This window comes from Trachemys scripta, chromosome 1 (genome assembly GCF_013100865.1).
Source record: "Trachemys scripta elegans isolate TJP31775 chromosome 1, CAS_Tse_1.0, whole genome shotgun sequence".
In the NCBI taxonomy this organism is placed as follows: domain Eukaryota; kingdom Metazoa; phylum Chordata; order Testudines; family Emydidae; genus Trachemys; species Trachemys scripta.
The window spans coordinates 58,881,100-58,904,249 of record NC_048298.1 but is presented as its reverse complement, the minus strand read 5'-3'; the positions used below and the strand labels follow the sequence as shown (position 1 = coordinate 58,904,249).

General features: G+C 40.2%; 1 protein-coding gene across 11 annotated transcripts in view; it reads right to left on the bottom strand.

Moving 5' to 3' along the window:
* The window catches only part of USP15 (ubiquitin specific peptidase 15), a 139,791-nt gene that overhangs the window by 103,060 nt on the left and 13,581 nt on the right, over nucleotides 1–23,150 (bottom strand). For all 11 annotated transcript variants that reach the window (XR_004645689.1, XR_004645691.1, XR_004645692.1 and 8 more), the window contains exon 2: nucleotides 8,025–8,152. Coding sequence is in view for 5 of the 11 variants with exons in the window: in XM_034770281.1 (XP_034626172.1) it covers nucleotides 8,025–8,152 (128 nt within the window). In the remaining 6 variants the exon portion in view is untranslated. The remainder of the gene's footprint in view (nucleotides 1–8,024; nucleotides 8,153–23,150) is intronic.

The window sequence follows — 23,150 nt, the reverse complement described above, 5'->3', positions numbered from 1 at the left end:
GAACATATTAAAGTTATTACTACTCACCAATAATTTTAATGCGACTTCTGCCATTTGAATTTGAATATAAACAGGAGGGGGCTCCAGGCTGGGATGGGGTTTGGGGGCAGGAGGGGGTGCAAGGCACAGGCTCTGGCCGGGAAGCGCTTACCACAGACGGTTCCTGGCCAGCGGTGCAGCAGGGCTCAAGCAGGCTGCCTGCCTGCACTGGCCCCACGCCGCTCCCAGAAGCGGCTGGCTGCTGATACGTCTCTGCATGCCTCTGGCGGGGGTGGGAGGCAGCTCCGCGCGCTGCCCCCGCTCCCATACTCACAGCTCCCATTGGCCGGGAATCAGCTAATTGGAGCTGCGGGGGCATCGCTTGTGGGCGCAAGGAGATCAGCTGCCCCCCGCTCCCTAAAGGGCACGCAGGGACGTGCCAGCAGCTTTAGGGAGTGGTGTGGGGCCAGAACCCTGCTACTCCACCGGCCAGGAGCTGCCTGTGGTAAGAGCCTCCCGGCCAGGGCCTGCACCTCGCACCCCCTCAAAAAACAGCTGCCCGCAATGGGGGCAGCCAAAGCCGCACTGGAGCCGCAGGTTGCCGACCCCTAACCTAGACCATTCCAAACAGATGTTTGTCTAACAAACATGGTCTTAAAAAACCTCCAGTGACGGGGACTCCACAATGTCCCTTAGAAGCCTATTCCAGAGCTTTATTACCCTTATAGCTAGAAAGCATTTCCTAATATCTAACTGAAATCTCCCTCGCTGCAGATTAATCCCTTTATTTCTTGTCCAACCTTCAGTGGACAAGGAGAACAATTGATCACTATCCTCTTTAGAACAGCCCTTAACATATCTGAAGACTTCCCAGAGCCCCCTCAATCTCTTCTTCTCAAGACTAAAGAAGCCCAGTTTTTTTTAACCTTTCCTCATAGGTCAGAATTTCTAAACCTTTTATCATTTTTGTCTCTCTCCTCTGGCCTCTCTCTAATTTATTCACATCTTTCCTAAAATGTGGCACCCAGAACTGAACACACTACTCCAGGAGAAGCCTCATGACTGTAGAGCAGACCAGACTATTACCTTCTGGGTCTTAGATATAACACTCCTGTTAATACACTCAAGAATAATATTAGCCTTTTTTGCAGATACATCATATTGCTGACTCATTCAATTTGTGATCAACTGTACTTTTCAGCAGCATTACCACCTAGCCATGTAGTAGCTGTGCATTTGATTTTTCCTTCCTAAATAATGTACTTTGCACTTGTCTTAATTGAATTTTATCTTGTTGAAACCAAGTCTCCAATCTGTCAAGGTTGTTTTGAATTCTAATCCTGTCCTCCGAAGTGCTTGCAACCTCTCCTAGCTTCAGTCATGTGCTAACTTTATATGCATACTCTCCACTCCACCATCCAAGCCATTAATAAAAATACTGATTAGTACCGGACCTCAAACTGACCCCTCACTAGGAACACCCCCCCAGACAGTGAACCTTTCCATACAATCTTTCAACCCATTATGTACCTATTTTATAATAATTTAATCTAGACTATATTTCCCCAGTTTGCTTATGAGAATGTCATGTAGGACTGTGGCAAAAGCTTTACTATAATCAAGACATATCACTTCTACTGCTTTCCCTATACAACAGGCCAGTAATGCTGTGAAAGAAAGAAATCAGGCTTGTTTGTCATGATTTATTTTGACAAATCCATGTTGGCTAGGCCTCATAACTAAGGATACCATTTTGTCACGGAGGTCATAGATTCTGAGACTTATAGACTCATAGACTTTAAGGTTAGAAGGGACCATTATGACCATCTAGTCTGACCTCCCGCATGATGCAGGCCACAAAAGCTGACCCACCCACTTTCCCTTAACTTTAACAGACCTCTGTGACTTCTAGCTCTGGCAGTTGTGCTCCCTCACCCCTGTGCAGCGGCTGAGCTGGACAGCCAGCCGCCTCTTGACCCTGCAGCAGCAAAGCAACAGCTGTCAGCTTTGGGTGGCAGAGCTCGTGCAGTCAGCCCTGTGCTGTGGGGCTGTGGCTTCCATGATTTATTGTTTATTGCCTGCGTCCTGCCCCTGAATTTTAATAAAAACCCCTGTGCCAAAATTTTAGCCTTACTTACAAACGCTAGGTTTATAAATGACTAGGTGCTTACTGTGACAGAGTCCAGAGAGACTCTCCCCAATGAGAGAACAGGCCATTGAACCTCAAATGATGAACTGATTGTATAAAATATTACTGTTATAAAAGTGTATCAATAATGACACACTAGTGATTAATATGCATTGTGAAATGCATGTATTAACTCCATTTACAGAACTATGGATACCCACTGATATTCTGCTTTGAAATCTGTGATCAAACACAGATTTTCTCCTAGACAGGAGGGAAGTTAGCCATCTTCCTGTCTGCAATGTAAATTAGGCATTATGGAATCAAAACAACATAAGACCCATTTTCATATCAAACAGCAGTGGGTGGGAAGTCAACAGGAATGGAAGAATAGAAGGAAGCCTTCCTGCCTCTGGTAACAGGGTAAATAAACTTTGTAAGATATAAGCAGAAACAGAAAGCGACTTTGGTATCCATCACTTGAGGAATTGAAGGAACCAGAGCTCTTGAAATCACAGAATGTTGGATCCTTCAGCTAAGAAGGCTGAAGTCTCTGGGAACAAAATATAGGTGAGAAACCTGCTTAGGCAAAGATTGAACTGCTGAAATTAAGTTTTACTCTTAGAAGCATATTTCTACTTTTGTTGGTTTGTAACCACGTCTATATTTATTACTTATACTTGGTATCACTTAAATCTATGACTTTTGTTTAATAAATTTGTTTTACTTTTAATATAAACCAATTCAGTGTTGAGATTGAAATAAAAGTGTTTGTCAACCCCAGTTAAATTAATGAGCTGCTCTTTACCAACTCTTTCAAGGAGCAACAAACTTTACTTCTGTGAGTGTTCCAGAAAAGGGCTGGATACAATAAGGCAGACATTTTTGGAGAAATTAGTTACTGGGCAGGTTTTGGGATCACCATGCAAAAAGTAACTGGGTGATGGAAGCCAGGGTGTGACCTGTATGCTTATAAGCTGTCTGTCAGTGTCAGGGCCACCTGTGTCCTCAGCATAGCTCGGAAGGCACCCAGAGTTGCAGGGCATGGAGTGACAAGCCCTTAGTGGTCTGGGTTGAACCCCAAAGCATCACACTTACAAATTGTATAATAAGTTGTTCCAGTATCTTTCCATGTATTGAAGTTAGGCTAACCAGTCTATATATAGCTCCCTGGGTCCTCATTGTTCCCCTTTTTAAAGACATATACTATGTTTGCCCTTGTTCAGTCTCTGGGACTTTGCCCATCCTTCATGAGTTCTTGAAGATAATTGCTAATGGTTCCAAGATTGCTTCAGCTAGTTCCTTAGAGTCACTAAGATGAATTTCATCAGATCCGGATGATTTGAATACATCTAACTTACCTAAATATTTTTTAACCTGTTCTTTCCCTATTTTGGCTTGCACTCTGTCATTCATAAGCTTATTGTGAAATGCCCAGGGAGATTAGAGAGGCTGCAAATGCAGAAAACAATAATAACTGAGGATTTCAGCTGTCCTTGTATTGATTGGATATATATGTCACTTCACAAAGTGATGAGAGAGAACTTCTAGATACCACAAATGACTGCTGCTTGGAGCAGCTTGTCCTGGAACCGAGAAGGGGAGAGGCAATTCTTGATTCAGTCCTAAGTGGCACACAGGATCTGGTCCAGAAGGCAAATATAGCTGAACTGCCAAGCAGTAAGAGGAACAAAAAAATGCCACCATGGCTAAATAGTGAAGAAAAAGAGGCAGTTTTGTTCCTAGTAAGGAAAATAAAAAGGAGCAAAACTCTGGAAAGTCAAGCATAAAAGGCAGGCCAAGAAAGAATTTGAAGACCAACCAACAAAAGACACAAAAGCTAACAGCAATAATTCTTTTAACTACACCAGAAGCAGGAAGCCTGCCAAACAATCAGTGGTGCCACTGGAAGATCGATGAGCTAAAGGAGCACTGAAGGAAAACAAGGCTGTTGCAGAGAAGCTAAATGAATTCTTCGCATTAGTGTACACAGCAGAGAAATACGGGGGAGATTCCCCCACTCGAACAATTCTTTTTAGGTGACAAACCTGAGGAACTGTCCCAGATTGAGGTGTCAATAGAGGACGTTTTGGAACAGGTTGATAAATTAAACAGTAATAAATCACCAGGAGCAAATGGCATTCACCATATAGGAAACCGCAGAACTAGCTGTGGTATGTAATCTGTTGGTTAAATCAGCCTCTGTACCTGATGACTGGGGAATAGCTAATGCAATGCCAATTAATTAAAAAAGCTCAAGAAGCAATTCTGACAATTACACATCAGTACACCTATCTTCAGTACCAGGAAAATTGGTTGAAACTATAGTAAAAACAAAAACAAAAAAACCCCACCAGAATTATCAGACACATAGAAAAACATAATATGTTGGGGAAGAGTCAACATGGCTTTTGAAAGGGAATTCATGCCTCACCAATCTATTCAAATTCTTTGAGGGAGTCAACAAGCATGTGGACAAGGGTGATCTAGTCAATAAATGTACGTGGACTTTCATAAAGCCTTTCATAAGGTCCTGCACCAAAGGCTATAAAGCAAACTAAGCAGTCATGGGATAAGAAAGAAGGTCCGCTCATGGACCAGTAGCTGGCTAAGAGATCGGAAACAAAGGATAGTAATAAATGGTCAGTTTAATGAAGAAAGGTAAATAGTTGCATCTCCCAAAGGATCTATACATACAAAATGACAGGGTCTAAATTAGCTGTTACCATTCAAGAAAGAGGTCTTGGAGTTATTTTCAGAGAACTATCCATGATATCAGTTCAGTGTGCAGTGGCAATCAAAAAAGCGAAGAGAATGTAAGGAACCATTAGGAAAGGGATAGATAATAAGACAGAAAATATCGTAATGCCACTATACAACTACACAGTATGCCCACACCTTGAATACTGTGTGCAATTCTGATTGTCCCATATCAAAAAAGGATAGAGAGAAAGGCAACAAAAATGATTAGGGGTATGGAACAGCTTCCATATGAGGAGAGAGAAAAAAAGATTGCAACTGTTCAGTTTGGAAAAGAGATGACTAAGGGGGCATAGCATAGAGGGCTATAGAATCATGAATGATATGGAGAAAGCGAATAGGGCAGTGTTATTTAACCCTTCACATAACACAAGACTTAAGGATCACCCAATGAAATTAACAGGCAGCAGGTTTAAAACAAACAAAAGATGTACTTCTTCACACCATGCATAGTCAACCTGTGGAATTCATTGTTATGGGATGTTGTGAAGGCCAAAAGATATAAACCAGTTCAAAAATGAATTAGATAAGTTCATGGAGAATAGTTCTATCAATGGCAATTACCCAAGATAGTCAGGGATGCAACCTCATGCTCCGGGTATACCTACAACTCCAAATGCCAGAAGCTTCTGCCATTGTCAGAGACAGAATACTGGGCTAGATGGAGCATTGTTCTGACCCAGTATGGCTGTTCCTTTGTTCCTAACTACAGTGATGCTACTGCCCCAGTTACAAATCATCTTCCTTCCTCCTTCTCAGTGAGCAAAGACAGACAATGTGGAAAGAATGAAGTAGCGGCAACTTATCGAGGGGGAAGGAGGAAAGTGTGGCTCTTAATCTTGCAACAGCTGCTCCCCACTGAGCGAAAAAAATATAACCTATCAGAGGCACTACTCAAAACCACAAGTTTAAAATAAAACTGCGTAAGGGATATAAATCCTCATGCTTCAGAGCATAAGCCAAATCACCACCTGCCTGGGATTAGGCAGAACTGTTTACTTTTTGTATTGCAGGGGACCATGGATGCATGGGGCAGTGTTGCATCTTTTTCTGAAACATCTGATAATGGCCACTGTCAGACACAGAATACTGGTCTAGACCAGGGGTTCTCAGCCTTTTTCTTTAGAGACCCTCCTCCGTCCCCCAAACATGCTATAAAAACTCCATGGCCTAGCTGTGCCACAACAACTATTTTTCTACATATAAAAGCCTGATTTGCATTAAGGGGTAGCAAGTAAGGCAACTGCCCAGGGCCCCATGCCACAGGGGGCATCGCAAAGCTAAGCTGCTCAGGGTTTGGCTTCAGCGGCGCTTTGGCTTTCTGCCCGGGGCCTTAGCGAGTCTAACACCAGCTATGCTTGGCGGACCCCATGAAACCTGCTCACGGGCCCCCAGGGGACCCTGGACTCCTGGCTGAGAACCACTGGATCTAGACCTACCATTGCTCTGATCTATTATGATATTTTTTATGAAGAAGGGGATCTTTAACATTATAGAACCTATCAAGCAAAGATAACCGAGTATAATTACATATTTTTTTTTTGGGGGGGGGGGGGGGAGAAATCACAGTTCACTATAAGGTTACACTATACTTTTCTGCAGCCACTGGAAGTGACAATAAATTTACACTACCATAAATTACTACTATCAGTAATAATTGTAGTAGTATCAGTTTTTATAAACTATTTTTTTAAATTGATCCTAATTTAGGCAGTGATAAAGGAATGTTAAATTATCCCATTTTCATTTTGAAAACTTCTTTAGACAGTCATAGAACCGTACAATGCATCTTGCTCATGTGCTCAGAGGTCACTGAAATAAGGTCTTAGGGCTTGTTTACATGAGGAAGATGCACCTGTTTAACTAAGGGCACCGCTACACTGCACACTGCTTTTGGCAGCATGTAGAATAAGTACGCATGTAGACCCCCCGCACAGGTATAACTTGCAGTGAGGCATGGCTTAAGTGAGTACATACCCTACATGGCTCTCTATTCGCCCAAGCCATGCCTCCCTGTCTTTGCTGCTATTTTTAGCAGTATAGCATTCCGCTGCATCCCCACTGCTGGAGCCTTTCCCCTGTGCAGGAAAAGACTGTCAATAGGGAAAGATTCTGGCAAGGGGAGGCAATGGGGAAAAGCCTGGGCAGTTCTCCATTGCAGAGCCTTTCCCCACTGCATGGAAAGACTCTGGCAGGGATGAAAGGCTCTGCCAGCTCCCTGCCGTTGGAGCCTGTCCCCACTATAGGAGCAGTGGGAAAAGGGTCCGTCAGCTCCCCACTGCTGGAGCCTTTACCCACTGAGGGGAAAGGCTCTGGATACGGAGGGGGAGAGGGGGCACTTGGGAAGGCTCAATCGTTCCTTGCCAGGGTGAAAGGCTCTAGCACCAGAAAGCTGCTAAAGCTTTTCACCCAATGTCTCCTCCATGCCAGAGACTTTCACTGACATGTGTAGCTACACCCTGCAGCGTGGTCACAGCAGTCTTGTAGCTACATGACCCTAAACGCTGCTTCCAGTGATGTGTAGTGCAGACATAGCCTCAAGGTGTAATTTTAAACACAATTTAGTTTATGTCAGTGCAAAAGGCTGTGTGAACACTTCAGTTTTGCTTAAGTCAATTAGGAATCAACTTAAGCAAAATGAAATAAGCCTGTTTTAAATTAAATTAGTGTACACACAGCATTTTGCACTTGTTTAAAAATGTTTTACGTAGAAGCAGTGCAACTTCTGCATGCATACAAGGGCTTATATTAGTGAACTTGCACTGAGTTCATCAACCTCTGTGGCTGACTCAAAGCTATCCTTAATCTAATCAGACAGAAAATCAAAAGAACCTCACATGTTATCAAATACTGATATTACTATAACAGAGGCAACAGCTAGTATTATAACAATCCAATTTATGAACTGTAATAAATCATTAAAAATATTGGTACCCTATCACTGTCTGAACAAAATAGTTTACATTAACTAAATGTTAATAAAGATAAATTGTTTTTATAATTGAAAATTACCAAAGATACATATATAAAACTGTTTAAGGAATTCAAAGTGGGATTTATTACTGCAACAGATTAAAACTATATCAATGAGAACAATGATTATTGAACTACAAGTTTAAGTTTACATCTTTGTTCCATGTAAATATTAATAAATTACCTTTGAGAAGTCCAGAATTATCAATGGGACCAGGGTACACGTTCTGATCTCCCATCTGGTATTTGTCCCAGCTGTCAAACCCAACATATTTTTTCCACTGTTTGAACCAGCGACTATCCACTAAATACCTTGAAAAGGGAAAACAGAATTATTGGAAAAATCTGAAGCATGGTTTTAGTACTTTAATATAATTGACATAAAATAAGGTAGGATAGTTGCATGTGAATTACTCTGACTTAAGGGGCACCATCAATCGGAAATCTTAAAAATGTGTGCATGTGTGTTTGCGTGCGTCTCTCTCTCTCTCTAAAAATGCACTGGCAGATAGCTAAAGTCACCATGTCAATCACTCCTCAGGCCCCCAATCTCTTTTAATTTTAGTAATATTAAGCATTACAATAGCATGTTCAAATTTTCAGACACAGGTATTATTTATAACTTCCAATCTGTATTGTACTTCACGTAGAACTCAATTTTTTGCCTAATGAAGTAAAGGCAAACTTCCCACTGACCCATAGACCAGTCAGTTGAAAAATGTGGCAGTTCTGCAGAGATCGGAAGTGTCAAGCATTACTACACACACAGGCAAAGCATTACAACTGTCAGCTTGGATTTTTCCTGCTTCATAAAATTCCCAAAGTTGATTTAGTAACTTTTAAAACTATAATACGATGCTTTTAAAGGCCCATGAAAATTATTTTTTCCTCCAAGGAGGAATCCATGCAACTGGCCAGAGAGAAAACACAAGATGAAAAATATTAATCCCTCCGTAACTGATTTCTTCCACAGTGCAGTCTGCTTGATTCCACCCATCTTTTTTTAAATTAGCAAAATTTATAATACAAGACAAAAATCTATATAAATCAGTACAAGTGATAAATAAAACAATTTAAAACTTTAGAGCCTACAAGTCCACTCAGTCCTACTTCTTGTTCAGCCAATTGCTCAGACGAACAAGTTTGTTTACATTTGCAAGAGATAATGCTGCCCGCTTCTTGTTCATAATGTCACCTGAAAGTGAGAACAGGTGTTCTCATGGCACTGTTGTAGCCAGCATCACAAGATATTTACATGCCAGATGCACTAAAGATTCATATGTCCCTTCATGCTTCAACCACTATTCCAGAGGACATGCATCCATGCTGATGATGGGTTTTGCTCGATAACAATCCAAAGCAGTGTGGACCAACGCATGTTCATTTTCATCATCTGAGTCAGATGCCACCAGCAACAGATTTTCTGTTTTGATGGTTCAGGTTCTGTATCCGTATCAGAGTGTTGCTCTTTTAAGATTTTTGAAAGCATGCTCCACACCTGATCCCTCTCAGATTTTGAAAGGCAGTTCAAATTCTTAAACCTTGGGTCCAGTGCTGTAGCTATCTTTAGGAATCTCACATTGGTACCTTCTTTGTGTTTTCTCAAATCTGCAGCGAAAGTGTTCTTAAAATGAACAACATGTGCTGAGTCATCTCCGAGTCTACTATAACATGAAATATATGGCAGAATGTGGGTAAAATAGAGCCGGAGATATATATTTGTGGCCGAACTCCTTGGGGGAGAATTGTAATTAATGCTTTTTTTTTTTTTTTTTTAAATGAGCATCATCAGCATGGAAGCACGTCCTCTGGAATGGTGGCTGAAGCATGAAGGGGCATACGAATGTTAAGCACAGGGGTTCTCATACGGGGGGTCAGGACCCCTGAGGGGGTCGCAAGGTTATTACATGGGGGGGGGGGTCACAAGTGTCAGCCTCCACCCCAAACCCCGCTTCACATCCAGCATTTATAATGATGTTAAATATATAAAAAAGTGTTTTTAATTTATAAGGGGGGGTTGCACTTAGAGGCTTGATATGTGAAAGGGGTCGCCAGTACAAAAGTTTGACACTTAAATATATCTTGCATTGCTAGCTACAAAAGTCCCATGTGAATGCCTGTTCTCAATTTCTGGTGACATTGTAAATAAGAAGTGGGCAACATTATCTCTTGTAAATGTTTTCTTAGCGATTGGCAGAACGAGAAGTAGGACTGAGTGGACTTGTAGGCTCTAAAGTTTGACACTGTTTTGTTTTTAAATGCAGTTATGTAACAACAACAAAAATCTACATTTGTAAGTTGCACTTTCACGAAAAGAGATAGCACTACAGTACTTGTATGAGGTGAATTGAAAAATACTATTTCTTTTATCATCTTTAAAGTGTGAATATATGTAATCAAAAATAATAATATAAAGTGACCAGTGTACACTTTGTATTCTGTGTTGTAACTGAAATAACTGTATTTGGAAATGTACAAAAACATCCAAAATAGTTAATAAATTTCAATTGTTAAATAACAGAATACCAATGTGATTAAAACTGCGATCAATCAACAGCCCTACTTTGGAGAAACCCAACAACACTGTTCACTGACCAACATTTAGTAATGTGTCTACCATAATGAACAACTGGAGCAAGTGAAGTTGAAATAACAGTTCTGAGTCCATAACAGACTGGATAAAACATGCACTGGTTATGCATTAAAGCACTCAATTTTTTCATACTAGTAGCTTTCAGCTACATCTTTACTACAATTATAATTGTAAAGTTAACGTAACAATACAACTACACAATTAAAATAGTGATGAAATACAAAATGTAAGGCTGATTAATTATGAAAGCTTAAATTTAAATTAAAGCACTCATCTCCTGTCTTGATTAATATAGCCTCTACATTAGCCCCCCCCCCCCCCCCACACTCATTTCTTTTTTCTTCAGGAGATGCAAAAAGCTGTCCTAATGCCATCATTTTGACTACATCATGCTGTTTCTACTTGTATTCAGAGCCCAATAGCTCCCATTTTGCCATCACATTAAATTTAAGGTTTCCGTGAACCTCTTAAAATATTTCCACACTGTAATTAAAAACACGGAACTGGGCCATGACGACTGACTGAGGCTAAGGGGCTGTTTAACTGTAGTGTAGACATTCTGGCTCAGGCTGGAGCCTGAGCTCTGGAACATCCCCAACCCCCAGCACGGGGTCCCAGAGCTTGGGCTTGGCATCTACACTACAATTAAACAGCCCCTTAGCCCACGCCAGCTGGCATGGGCCAGCCATAGGTGTCTAAACGCAGTGCCAACATACCCTTAAAGGCCCATCATAACTCCACCTGACTTTTCTACCCTTGTCTTTGTGAACTTCGATAATTCCAGAACTGCTCCAGCAGTTCTGTCAGCCTTGAGAACCCTTTTGTCAACTTAATCAAATCTCTCCCCCCACTTTGTTCTCCACATTGCCTATAAACAGAACATTATCCTGAGCTGGCACGCAAACCCAATGCCCTTTCCTCATTCACTTAAAACTTCCTTAAGAGCTACTTCTTCCATAATGTTTACAAGAAACTAGCTAACTAAGCCATCTACTTATCTGTTATTATATGAATGAACCAGGTGTGTTGTGATTCTCCAACCTTGAAGCAAACATTTTTTTCTGGAAAAAGGCCGAGGAAGGAGGCGGGTGAGGGAGACAAGCTAGGAAACTTTAATGAAATGGAAAGCATGACACATATTATATAATACATGCTGAATGCTTATTTACTCCTCAAACATAAAAACACTGTCAAAAATGAAAAGCATGTAACACATGCAATAAATGAGTTCCCAGTCTACTGACTACTTTCAAACTTTCCCTTTTTTTGCATCTGTTAGATCTCAGTACACTCTGAGCAAATCATTGATGCTGAGCTGGCCAAACAGGAATTCAGATCTTTTAAAAAACCCGACAAAAGTCTGAATTCAGCGGTCCTGTTGGTGAGATAAGAGGGGTCTGTATGCACAGGGGTTGGGTGGATGGGGGAGCAGCTCCCCGCATAGGGATCCCTCTCCCTGCAGCTGAGGAGCGATTGGTGCAGGAAGTGAGTGGCGCAGGAGGGTGGTGGGAGTTTGCAGAGCTTCCTGCAGCTGGGGGAGAAATCTGGGGGTAGAGTCTGACTCAGTGATGGATGCCATGCCATGCAAGGGAAGAGGAAGTCCCGTCCTCCCTAGCAGAGCCGGGACTAGCAGCTGACCTGGTTAGGATAGGAGCCACCAGCCAAGTCTTCCCCAGGCCCACCCTCTACCCCACAGTGATTTATCTCTCTGCTGGCTGGCCTGGATACCTGAAAAATACTGATGTGGAGGGTTGCATGACTGCTCTTGTGGCTTCCCTTTTCTCCCCCCCCCCCCCGTCAGAAAGTCATTTTTCTTCAGGGAAGCAAAGGAATCTGTGGGGGGACATAAATTCTGTGCATGTGCAGTGGCACAGAATTCCCCCAGGAGTAAACTTCCTGTGGTCCTCATTTTAGATGTAGAATGCATCTGTAGGAATGCATTCTTCCACTGTACGTTACCAGGTCACTTCTCCCATTCAAGCAGCCATCTTGCATTAAAAACCAAAACGGTTTTTAATTCTCCCTTAAATTTTCACATTATTTCTACATCTGTAGTATTTGGTAATGGAACTGAAAGTTGAATTTGTCTTGTTGTATACCTGAAGTGCAGTACTTAAAATGGTTTGGTTAAATTACTCATTTTGTGCTAGCATAGCTCTCAACCTTCAAATCTGCCAGTGTGTGACACTAGCAATCAAAATGTGCGATAAATGACCCAAGTGGGGAATACCTGTATTTTACTGTGTTTAGTACCACAGTTTACAGATTAAAGGCATTTTAAACTATAAAATCTGTTTTAATTGTGCAAAATAAAAAGTAATCAGGAAAACAAATTCTATCAGATGAAACTATTAGGTCCCCCCCACAGGTCATTAGAATTTGAATCCTGTACCTTCAGATCTCGAGCACAGACTTCTACCTTTTGAACTACACTAGTAAGTTACCTTTCCGGTAGATCAGTTCTGGAAAGGGATTATAGCAAATAGTTTCTATCAACCAGCCCTTTTAAAATTCATGGATGCAAGTTATGTGGACCTGCTGATTTAAAAATGTCTAACTTCAGTAGTTTCTGTTTATCATCCTCCAGTTATACTAGTGGAATGGAAAGAGTGTTAACATATAATGATATTGCATCATCTGTTTTTTCCCCAAATACAGAACAGAAATATATATTGAATACTTCTGCCTTTTCAGCATTATTACTGATAATTCTACTATCTCCATCTAGTAATGAATCAATACCATTGTCAAGATTATTTTTGTTCCCAATATATTTTAAAAACTTCTCCTTATCAGCCACAACTCCACAGGCCATAGATTTCTCCTCGTATCCCCTGGCTATCCTTATCAATTTCTACAATTCTTAACTTCGGATATGTATTCATTCTCATCAACTTACCCTTTCTTACATTTGTTATTTATTAATAAAAAATAATTATATTAAATTACATCTGCTCTCATTTCTCCTCTAAACCAGGTCTTTTGTTTTTTTGGTTTTTTTACACCAGCACAGCCTTTTTCCTCTATTGTGGCTTTTTGAGTATCTAGTAAAGTGTTCTTCAACAATTCCCAATTATCAGTCACATTTTTTGGATTAAATTCTTCTTCCTGGCTGATTTGGCTCATAGTTGTTTTCAGCTTTGTGAAATTGGCCCTCTTAAAGCAACAACTATATATATTACTGATCTGGACTTTGTTCTGCTTGCAATTATAAACATGATCAAGTCAATCATTTTTTCCTAAGATAACGTTAATTTTTTCCTAAGATAACGTTTAGGTCTGTGATGAGTTCCTCTTTATCTGTTAGGACACAGTTCAATATAGAATTCCCCTGTGATGGCTGTAACACTTTTTGAATTAGGAAATCATCACCTATAACGTTTAGAAATTCCAAGAATGTTTTCGTACTGGGAGCATGAGACCTCCAGCACGTCACTCAAATTCAAGTCCCCCATGATCATGCAGCTTTTTCCTCCTACACGTTTTAGATAGGCATGTAAGGAAGAGGCCATCCTGATTCCTAGTATGATTTAGTGGTTTGTCGCAGACCCCATCATGTGCTTATCTGTTAGGACATGGAGCATAAGCATTCAAGATAACTGTCTTCTGAGTTATCAGTGATTCTGGAACAGGAAATGCCATTTTGACAAAGAGTTGTTCAGGTGTGTCTCTGCACCTCTTTCAGTCTGTGGTGACCCCTTCTGACAGTTTCTCTGTTTCTAGTGACTGAGCCCTCCGACCAAGTCACAAACAATGTATGGAACACAACTCAAACAGACCCCCTGCTGGGGTATTACTCCAACAAAGTCTTTAAGTGCTCCTGATGCTGGTAGGGGGGTGTGCCCCCAGGGCTACCACCCTAGAGACTCTTCACCCACTCTGGTCTGTTCTGGTCCCAGCTCTCCAGATGGGCCTCTTAACAGTTCAGATCCTCTTCTAGGGGTTTAATCGCTGTCCAATTGTAGGCCACTTCCCCGGTGGCTTATGGGGGGACCTGGGCCCACCCACTACTCTGTGTCCCAGCCCAAGGACTCAAAGAATAGTAGCCACGCACTGTCATGTTCCTTTAATGAAATTGCTTTCAGTTCCCTGGCCCCAGCCTTCACCAAAGCTTCACTCTTACCTCAGTGCTCTTCCATGTTCAGACACCGAGGCCTACAGCAGGGTGCCTGTGGGTGTAGTCCACCCCATCACACCACCTCCCACTCTGCCCAATTGATCCTTCCTAAATAGGTTATAACCATTGATTTTAACATTCCAATTGTGTGAATCAACACACCAAGTTTCAGTAATACCAACTAGATTGAATTTATGCTCATAAATGAGCAATTCCAATTTCTCCTGTTTGTTTCCCAGGCTTCTAGCATTGGTGTAGAGGAAATTATTTTCACATCCTTTGGTTCCTTGATAATTTTGTTCTCAACATCTGAATTTTGTGCTGAATGCTTATAACTTCCCTCTTTGTACTAGTTTAACCCCCTTCTGACTACCTGTTTCTGAGGAGATTGGTCTTCCCTTTCTCTGAGGGGGAGGTCATCTCCTCCCATAGAAGGTTGACCAATCTTCCACAAAACCAACATCTTCCACTTACCTAGCCAGCAAGTCACTTCCATAATCTTTTGTCTTTCTTTCCTTGTGGGACAAGAAGGATCTCAGAGACTATGACTTGGACATTCTTTTTCAACAGGCTTCCAAGTTCCTGAAGTCATCTATCTGTGAGATATCAGCACAGATGACACTGATTCATAGGATATAAACCATCACCAACGGATCCTTTCCTGTCAACTTCAGATGCCTATCCAATCTTTAGAGTGATGTCTCATGTCTTGGCTATGGGAGGTAGCACACTGTCCTGATATCCACATGTCCCTTGCAGAATGTTCTTTTGATTCTTCTGAGCACTGAATCTCCTACAAAGACCGTCTGTCTTCCTTGGATGGTTGGAGAACTCGTTGCAGGCATGCCTAATTTTCTTACCGGTTGGGCCGAGCTGTCATCCACTTGTGTCCTGTATCTCTCTCCATTCCCTTGGACCTGCTTGATCTTGAGAGGTATCTTCCATAGTCCATGCTGAGGAACTATATCGATTTGAAACTTCTATCTGTGTGGAATTCCTCCTGCTTCTCTCTTTTCTGGTGGCCACAGGCTAACTATCCTCATCTGTCTCAACCCATACAGAATGCTGCTGGGTCCTCTTGCTTCTGATGTTTATCAAGTGTAAGGCCTCCTTGCTGACATTCTCTCTCTCTCATTCATTTCTTCGTGGCCAGCTCCATTCTTCCTTGAACCAGGAGTACTGGTGTTTCCCGAAACTGGATGTCTAGGAACTCTTCAGCACCTCTGATTGTTAGTACCGTCTCAACTTGCCCCTCCAATCTGAGAATCATTTCTTTCAGCACAGCCACCAACTTGCACTTTATGAACAGGAAATCCCTTCTGGCTTCAGGCCAGAAAGAGAACATGGCACATACACTGCAGGTCACCACCACGGTTCCACTGCTGGACATCTTGATATCACACGTATCACTGAACGTGCAAGGAAAGCCTCTCACTCTCCTGGTCCAAGTTCTTTCCAAAACTCTCCTGTTAGCTGCCTCTGTTTGGGGCTCATGAATTCGCCTAGCAAGTGACTTTTTATACCAAGTCTTCTCTGATTAGCTCAGCTTCATCAACCACCTCCAGAGAGTGATTAGCCACTGAGGGCATGTCCACGCTGCAATTAGACACTTGCAGCTAGCCCATGTCAGCTGACTCTGGCTTTCGGGGATTGGGCTGTGGGGCTGTTTAATTGCAGTGTAGACTTCTGGACTCAGGCTGGAACCTGGGCTCTAGGACCCTGCGAGGTGGAAGAGTCCCAGAGCTCGGGCTGATGCAATTAAACAGCCCTGCAGCCCGAGCCCCAGAAGCCCCAGTCAGCTGGCATGGGCCAGCCGCGGGTTTTTAATTGCAGTGTAGACTTACCTTGAGAGACTTCACACAGCTGGGCTGACCAAAGCTCCAAGGGCTAGAGCCTTGTGACCTTCAGCAAGGCACTGATCAAAGCTCCGAGGGCTACAGCCATCTCTCAATCTTGTTATTTAAAAATCTCAATATTTTATTCTAGAAATATTACCTGGTTTCATTAGTTCCGTTTATTCAATCCCTTATTTCCAACCACTTCATCTTTAAGCATCTTGAGTGATGCTTACACCAGTGCTTGGTAATCACTGAACACTAATTGCCCACTTGCACTATTCTCAGCAGCTTTCAGGTTTGCATCAGTTTGACTGAGAAAGAGTGAATTCAAAATTATAAATACTGAAAAGATTAGCTATCACTATTATATAGAATCATGTTATCTGATATCCTACCTTCCCAAATTTTGGAATTTCCAGTAAAGCAGAGCTTCCCAACAATTCACAAATCTACCAACTCTTTTCTTCAACATCCAATGACAGTTAATTTTACCCACAATTCTCTCTAGTCTCCATGCATTGCCCTTCCTGTTTGAACTTCTACATTAGACGAATCTGTTCAGCCTTCCCTTGAATTTAAAACTGTAAATTATAATTTGAATACTACTAAAATGTTATTTCACGTATAAAAAAATTTGAAATGTTATATTCATATAAACACTTCAATGTGGTAAAGAAAGAAAAAAGGAAAACTAAAAAGCACACAATTGAGTTTTTTCCTTGAAAATATGAAATAGCTGGGTTTTTCAGAACCCAAGGTTTATACTGAAGTAAAGTTAAATGTTACGACGGTAGGGCATAAGGATACCGGAATTGAAGATGATCAGGTTGCATGGAGAAATACAAGTTTAACCTGCAAAAAATGAGATCTCTAACTAATGAAACATGTATTCTCTCTGTCCACTTTTCTTGGATGTTGTATCCCTCTGCCTGCTCTGTTAAGATTGATGCTTTCTGGTCCAGGATCTGACTAATTCTCTGTATCCCAAAGCACATTTTGAGCACAACCACAACATAAATACTACTACTACTACCACCACCATGGATAAAACTGGGTGGACTAAACCAATAAAGCACAGTGCTCTGTTCTACCATAGAAGTTAGAGAGTAGCAATTTCCTAAAAATGCTTTAAATTTTTGGATTGTTTGCAACTCAAAGTGAATACAACAGCTCAATTATCAAATCTACATATTGATCATTTTGGAGACTTTTTTGCAGACATATAATACCTTAGTCTGATGAAATTGCATCTGAAAGTTTAAAAACAACTCAGGGATGTATTTGACCATATTAATCATTATAGATCTGGGAAACTCAGTTCAGATCAGAGAATTTCTTTGTCTCACATGCAACTGACCAAACTTGTAATAAATGATTCCAGCATTCAAAAATAGGGAAATATTAATCCAGAACATTTTCTATTGTGCATAAATATTGATGATTCAGTTATTTTTTCCCGTCAGTTATATTGATTGCAATACAACAGTCTACAATCTATATTTTCTACAACACAATAAAAATTCGGTTGACAACTACAAAACATCACTGAAATTGGTGAATGTTCTGCCAAATCCGTATCACAATTTGGCAGCATGCATCCTTGCAAGCCCTTTTCTGCTAAAGATTAATATGACAGGAGAATAATTCTGACAGAGGAGCACTACAAGCATCAGAAGATTTGTGTGCACTTTAGCTCTGAAGCTTAGTATTTACAAGTTAATGTCATGGTTGTAATGTGAAGCAGCACAATAATTTTCAAGTAAAGCAACCTTTGTTCAATGATTTTCCTGGTGAACAGCAAACTTAGGATCCAGATTGAGAAATTGTAATGTTGCAAATAACAAGCGTTAAATAAAAAAGGGATGTGTAATTTGAGAAAGAGGTCCGTATTCAACACTCTTTATTCAAGCAAAATTTGTATCAACTTCCATGAAAAAGAAATTCTAAATAGTGGTCCTTACATATTTCAGAAAAGACATTTAATTATGCTATAGTCCGAAGTCATGGACTCCACTATTATTTTCCAAGCATGGCCTACCAAAATGAATATTTATTCTTCTTGATTTAGCTACTGCTCTAATGAGAGATCTTATTTCCCAGACAATTACTCTTTTCACAAAAGGTATGTCTACATAGCAGAGAAAAACCCACAGCTGGCCCATGCCAGCAGACACGGGTTTGCAGGGCTCAGGCTAATGGGCTGTTTCATTGCTCGCCTGGAAGTCCAGACAGTTCTTTGCTGTCTATATGTACCCAAAGACGTAACAGGGAAGAGGAAAATTTATTAAAATTGAAATGACTGCTGTTTGACCACTACTTTGACATGCATGTGTTATTGATATCGAAACACTTTTTTTTTTTAGTAATTTGTGTACTAAAAACAAACTATTTTGAAAATAAATTGCACATGCTTAAAAAAACCATGATCTGCACAAAACCAGTTGGGGGTATTGCATGTATAAGTTCTCAAATTAATATCATTCTCAAATGTTAATTAGAAAGTTCAATCCACACCAATTTCTTTCAGCACCTAGAGTTCATAGTAAAACTACTCGAAACAATTTCAATCATGGTGAAAGTAGCAACTTTGAATTATTAAGCAGCATTACCATATGACAGAAGCAATTTTGTATCTCTATAAACACCTGTTCTTAAATGAGAAATGAAATACTACTTTTTTCAGTAAGGTTAAGAATATTGGAAAGAGTATAACCAAATCCCATGATTTTCCATCCCTCATCAGGAAAGATTTACTATGTTAAAGACAGAATTACATTATCTGTACTATAACCTATCATACTCAGCTATGGAATTAAGCAACAAAGGCATTATATATATATATATATATATATATAAAAAAAAAAAACCATCTGACTTTGAGGAGTGGAGGAGGAGAAGAGAAGGAAAATCAGAATTTTAGAAAAAAATCCCACAAACATACGCTCGTGAATGGTCTCATTATGTTCAGTAGGACTGCTCGCATGCACAAATTTAAGCATGTAAGTGTTGGCAAGATTTGTAGCAAGGATGTTACATCATCCATTAGGCATAATCAAGCAATAGGACATCAAATACTACAGAGAAGTAATTAAGTAATTAAGACTCTAGTCAATTCTACTGCTGCCATTCCAGAGGCTGGAATACAACATGGAGTCTTCAAGCATTTTCACATAAATCCCAGTAGTACCCTTTTTTCAAATACTATCAACAAAAGCCCGTGGACTTCACTGATAACACCTGCCATCCTCATCTTTCATACGTATTTCTGGCAGTAGATTTCTGGTAATCACACACATGGCTTGTAAAATATATCTTAGTAAAGACTTTTCCATGGAGTGTGCACAAATATGGTATTTTATTAAAAAGCAATCTAGGTTATGCTTCATGTCTAGCTCTCCTAATAGGAAAATCATTATATGATCTTAACATGAAAAGCCCTATACAAAAGACAAGTAATAATATCATGGAATTCTTTACAGAAAAGGAACGGGTAACAACAAACTAACAGTGAAAGGCTACAGTTTTCAATTTCCTCTTTCCTCCATCAGTATTATTTGGTATCCTGTTTTTAAAATTATTTTTATTATAGTCCACACTGTACATTGTCTTTAGCAGAAGTAGTAAATAGGTGGACCGTTGGTCAAATCCAGACCATCAGATGCTTTTGAACAGACCTCGAAATCTTTTCATTTGTTTCTCATCATTAATTTTTTATTGTTTTCTTTGGAGTCTGGACCTTGACTATAACTTGACCAAGAAATCTGGACCTTGACAAAAAATAACTGACTATCTTGCCCCTTTAGGCTAAGAATTTTTTAAATTACAAATACCCTGCAAAATAATGTATTCTGCAAAGTTACATGCGAATAATTTACAGTATTTTACCTATGCTCACTCCAAATATGGCTTGAAACAGCCAAGATTTCTTCATAATTGTTGTAAACCAAACTGAAGTTAAGAAGCAGAAGACATTAAAACAAATACAGTGTATTAGCATAAACATGAACTTGAGTGTATTAGAACATAAAAACGGACATACTGGGTAAGACCAAAGCTCTATCTAGCCCAGTATTCAGTCTTCCAACAGTGGCCAATGACAGGTGCCTCCAGACAGAATGACCAGAATAGATAATCATCAAGTGATCCATTGCCTCTTGCCCATTCCCAGCTTCCGGCAAACAGGCTAGAGGGACACCATTCCTGCCCATCCTGGCCAATAGCCACTGATGGATCTATCCTCCATGAATTTATCTAGCTCTTTTTTGAACCCTGTTATAGTCTTGGCCCTCACAACATCCTCAGGCAAAGACTTCCACAGGTTGACCGTGCGTTGTGTGAAGAAATACTTCCTTTTGTTTATTTTAAACCTATTGCCTATTAATTTCATTTGGTGACCCCTAGTTCTTGTGTTATGAGGAATAAATAACAGTTCCTTATATACTTTATCCACACCAGTCATCACTTTATAGACCTCTATCATATCCCCCCTTAGTCATCTCTTTTCCAAGCTGAAAATTCCCAATCTTATTTATCTCTCCTCATACAGAAGCTGTTCCATACCCCTAATCATTTTTTTGTTGTTGCCTTTTTGAACCTTTTCCAATTCCAATATATTGATGAATTATACCTTTACAAATATTTAGCCAGGCTGGCTAACAGTGTCCTTTTGCCTCATCAATTACTTGAATTTAATTCTAATCTACATAGCATAAAAAGCATAAGATTTTTAGAACTATTTTTTCATAACTCTGCATATACTGATGACTAAAACATCGCAGGACTTATGTAGGAAAGTCAAATGAGTTATTAGAAGTCTCAAATTTTCATAACCTTAGCAAAGAATTATCAGTTCATGACTGTACATTATATACAAACGTATCCCATATTTGGGTAAGCTAACAATATTACCCACGCAAATTGCATATGTATACATCCTCAACTAGGAAGAATTAGGAACAGCAAAATTGGAATAAATGTTAATATTCCAGTTTCTTTCATTTGAATTTACAGGAATACAAGAATGAGGGTTTATCACAAATTTTGTATGTATGCGTCCATTTCTTAAACAGAAAATAAATTTAGCACGTAAAAAGGTAAATTCAAGAAGCTTTAATGTGTAACAATTTTACAAATATACACCTTTCCAGGACATTACCTAGTAAACAAAATAAAATAACTGAAATCTAACATGAAGGATTTTGCTTCATTTCTTTTCCTCGACATTTTGAAGTGGACTTACAGTTTTTCAGATATAAAGAAAACAGGTTTACTGTACATTATGAATCAATGACATATTGCTGGTACGGTACCAATAATGGTTACAAAACCATCTTATTGCACAGTCTGTCTTAATATGTAATTGATACCAATACACTTAAATAATATGACCAGATGTCTTGCCATTCTATTTTGCTGTTGTGCAATATCTAAAGATCAATTTTTTAAAAATTAAGAATTACTTATGCTGCCTGATAGGTCATTCACTGGATTTCACAATCAAAATGCTTAGCCTGAATATGTAACAGATGCTACTTTATGCAAATTCACTGACTTCACCACATTGAGCCACTGGGAGAAGCACCTTTTAAACTTGAGACATTTCACTTTCAACAGCAAAACTGTGCAAATTGTCCAGAGAGCTAGTCCCCTGTCCTCCCCTTTACTCTGAGCAAGTACAGATGAAGCAATACTGGGATAACAAAGACAAACTATCACAACTGTACTGCTGGAGGTACAACGGGACTCATGTTTAAAGTAACAACATCTAGTCTTTGTTCTTGCAGGATTTCAATTTCATATTCCATAATAAATATTAAAAACAAATAATATTTGTTTACATTTAAATTTCTGTTTATGTATATGTCAAAGGTTAACTTAAATTACTGTATAATTAGGAGAAACTATGGTTAACTAATCTCGTCACTTGTTTCAAGTTCTTAAAAGACGTGTGCCTAACTCTCTACAGAAGTAACGAGCTGCAAACATGTTAGAGAACTGTGTAATGAATTGTGTTAGTCAAATATGTATACTAAATGTTACAGAACTGAATATTGTATATATTATAATTAAGGCTATAATATAGTCACGGGTATTTTTAGTAAAAGTCATGGACAGGTCACGGGTAATAAACAAAAATTATTCACAGCCCGTGACCTGTCCATGACTTACACCTGTGATTAAATCGGGGGGGGGGGGAAGGGGGGCAGGGGAGGGAAGGGGCCCTGCTTGGGGGGAGGGAAACCCGGGTGCCCGCTGCTCTGGCCAGCGCCCGCTGCCCAGGGCCAGTGAAGCGCTGCTGCTCTGGCCAGCCAGGAACTGCTGCCTGGAGCCGCCAGAGCAGCGGCTGGTGTGGCTGTCCCTGGAGCCGCTCCAGCAGCAGCTGGTGTGGCTGTCCAGGAGGGCCACCTGAGCAGCTGGCCCCTGCAGAAGTCACAGAGGTTGCAGAAAGTCACAGAATCCGAGGTGAATCTTTCCCTTGATGTAAATGGGAACTAGAACAGGGCCATCCAGAGCACACAATAATCTTATGCAATCAAATATAGATAATAGTTGCAATTGTGAAGCTAAGTACTTTTACAGCAACACAACCTACTTTGAGATCTATGAATGATAAGCGCTTTAGAATTGAAAGCCCCCCCCAGAGCTAATGGCTCATCAGGCTAACACAGTTAAGACACATCCATTTCATAGCCAATGGGTACAGATACAATTCTGTCACAGGCATCACAGATTCCAGAACTTTCTGGGACCTCCGTGACTTTT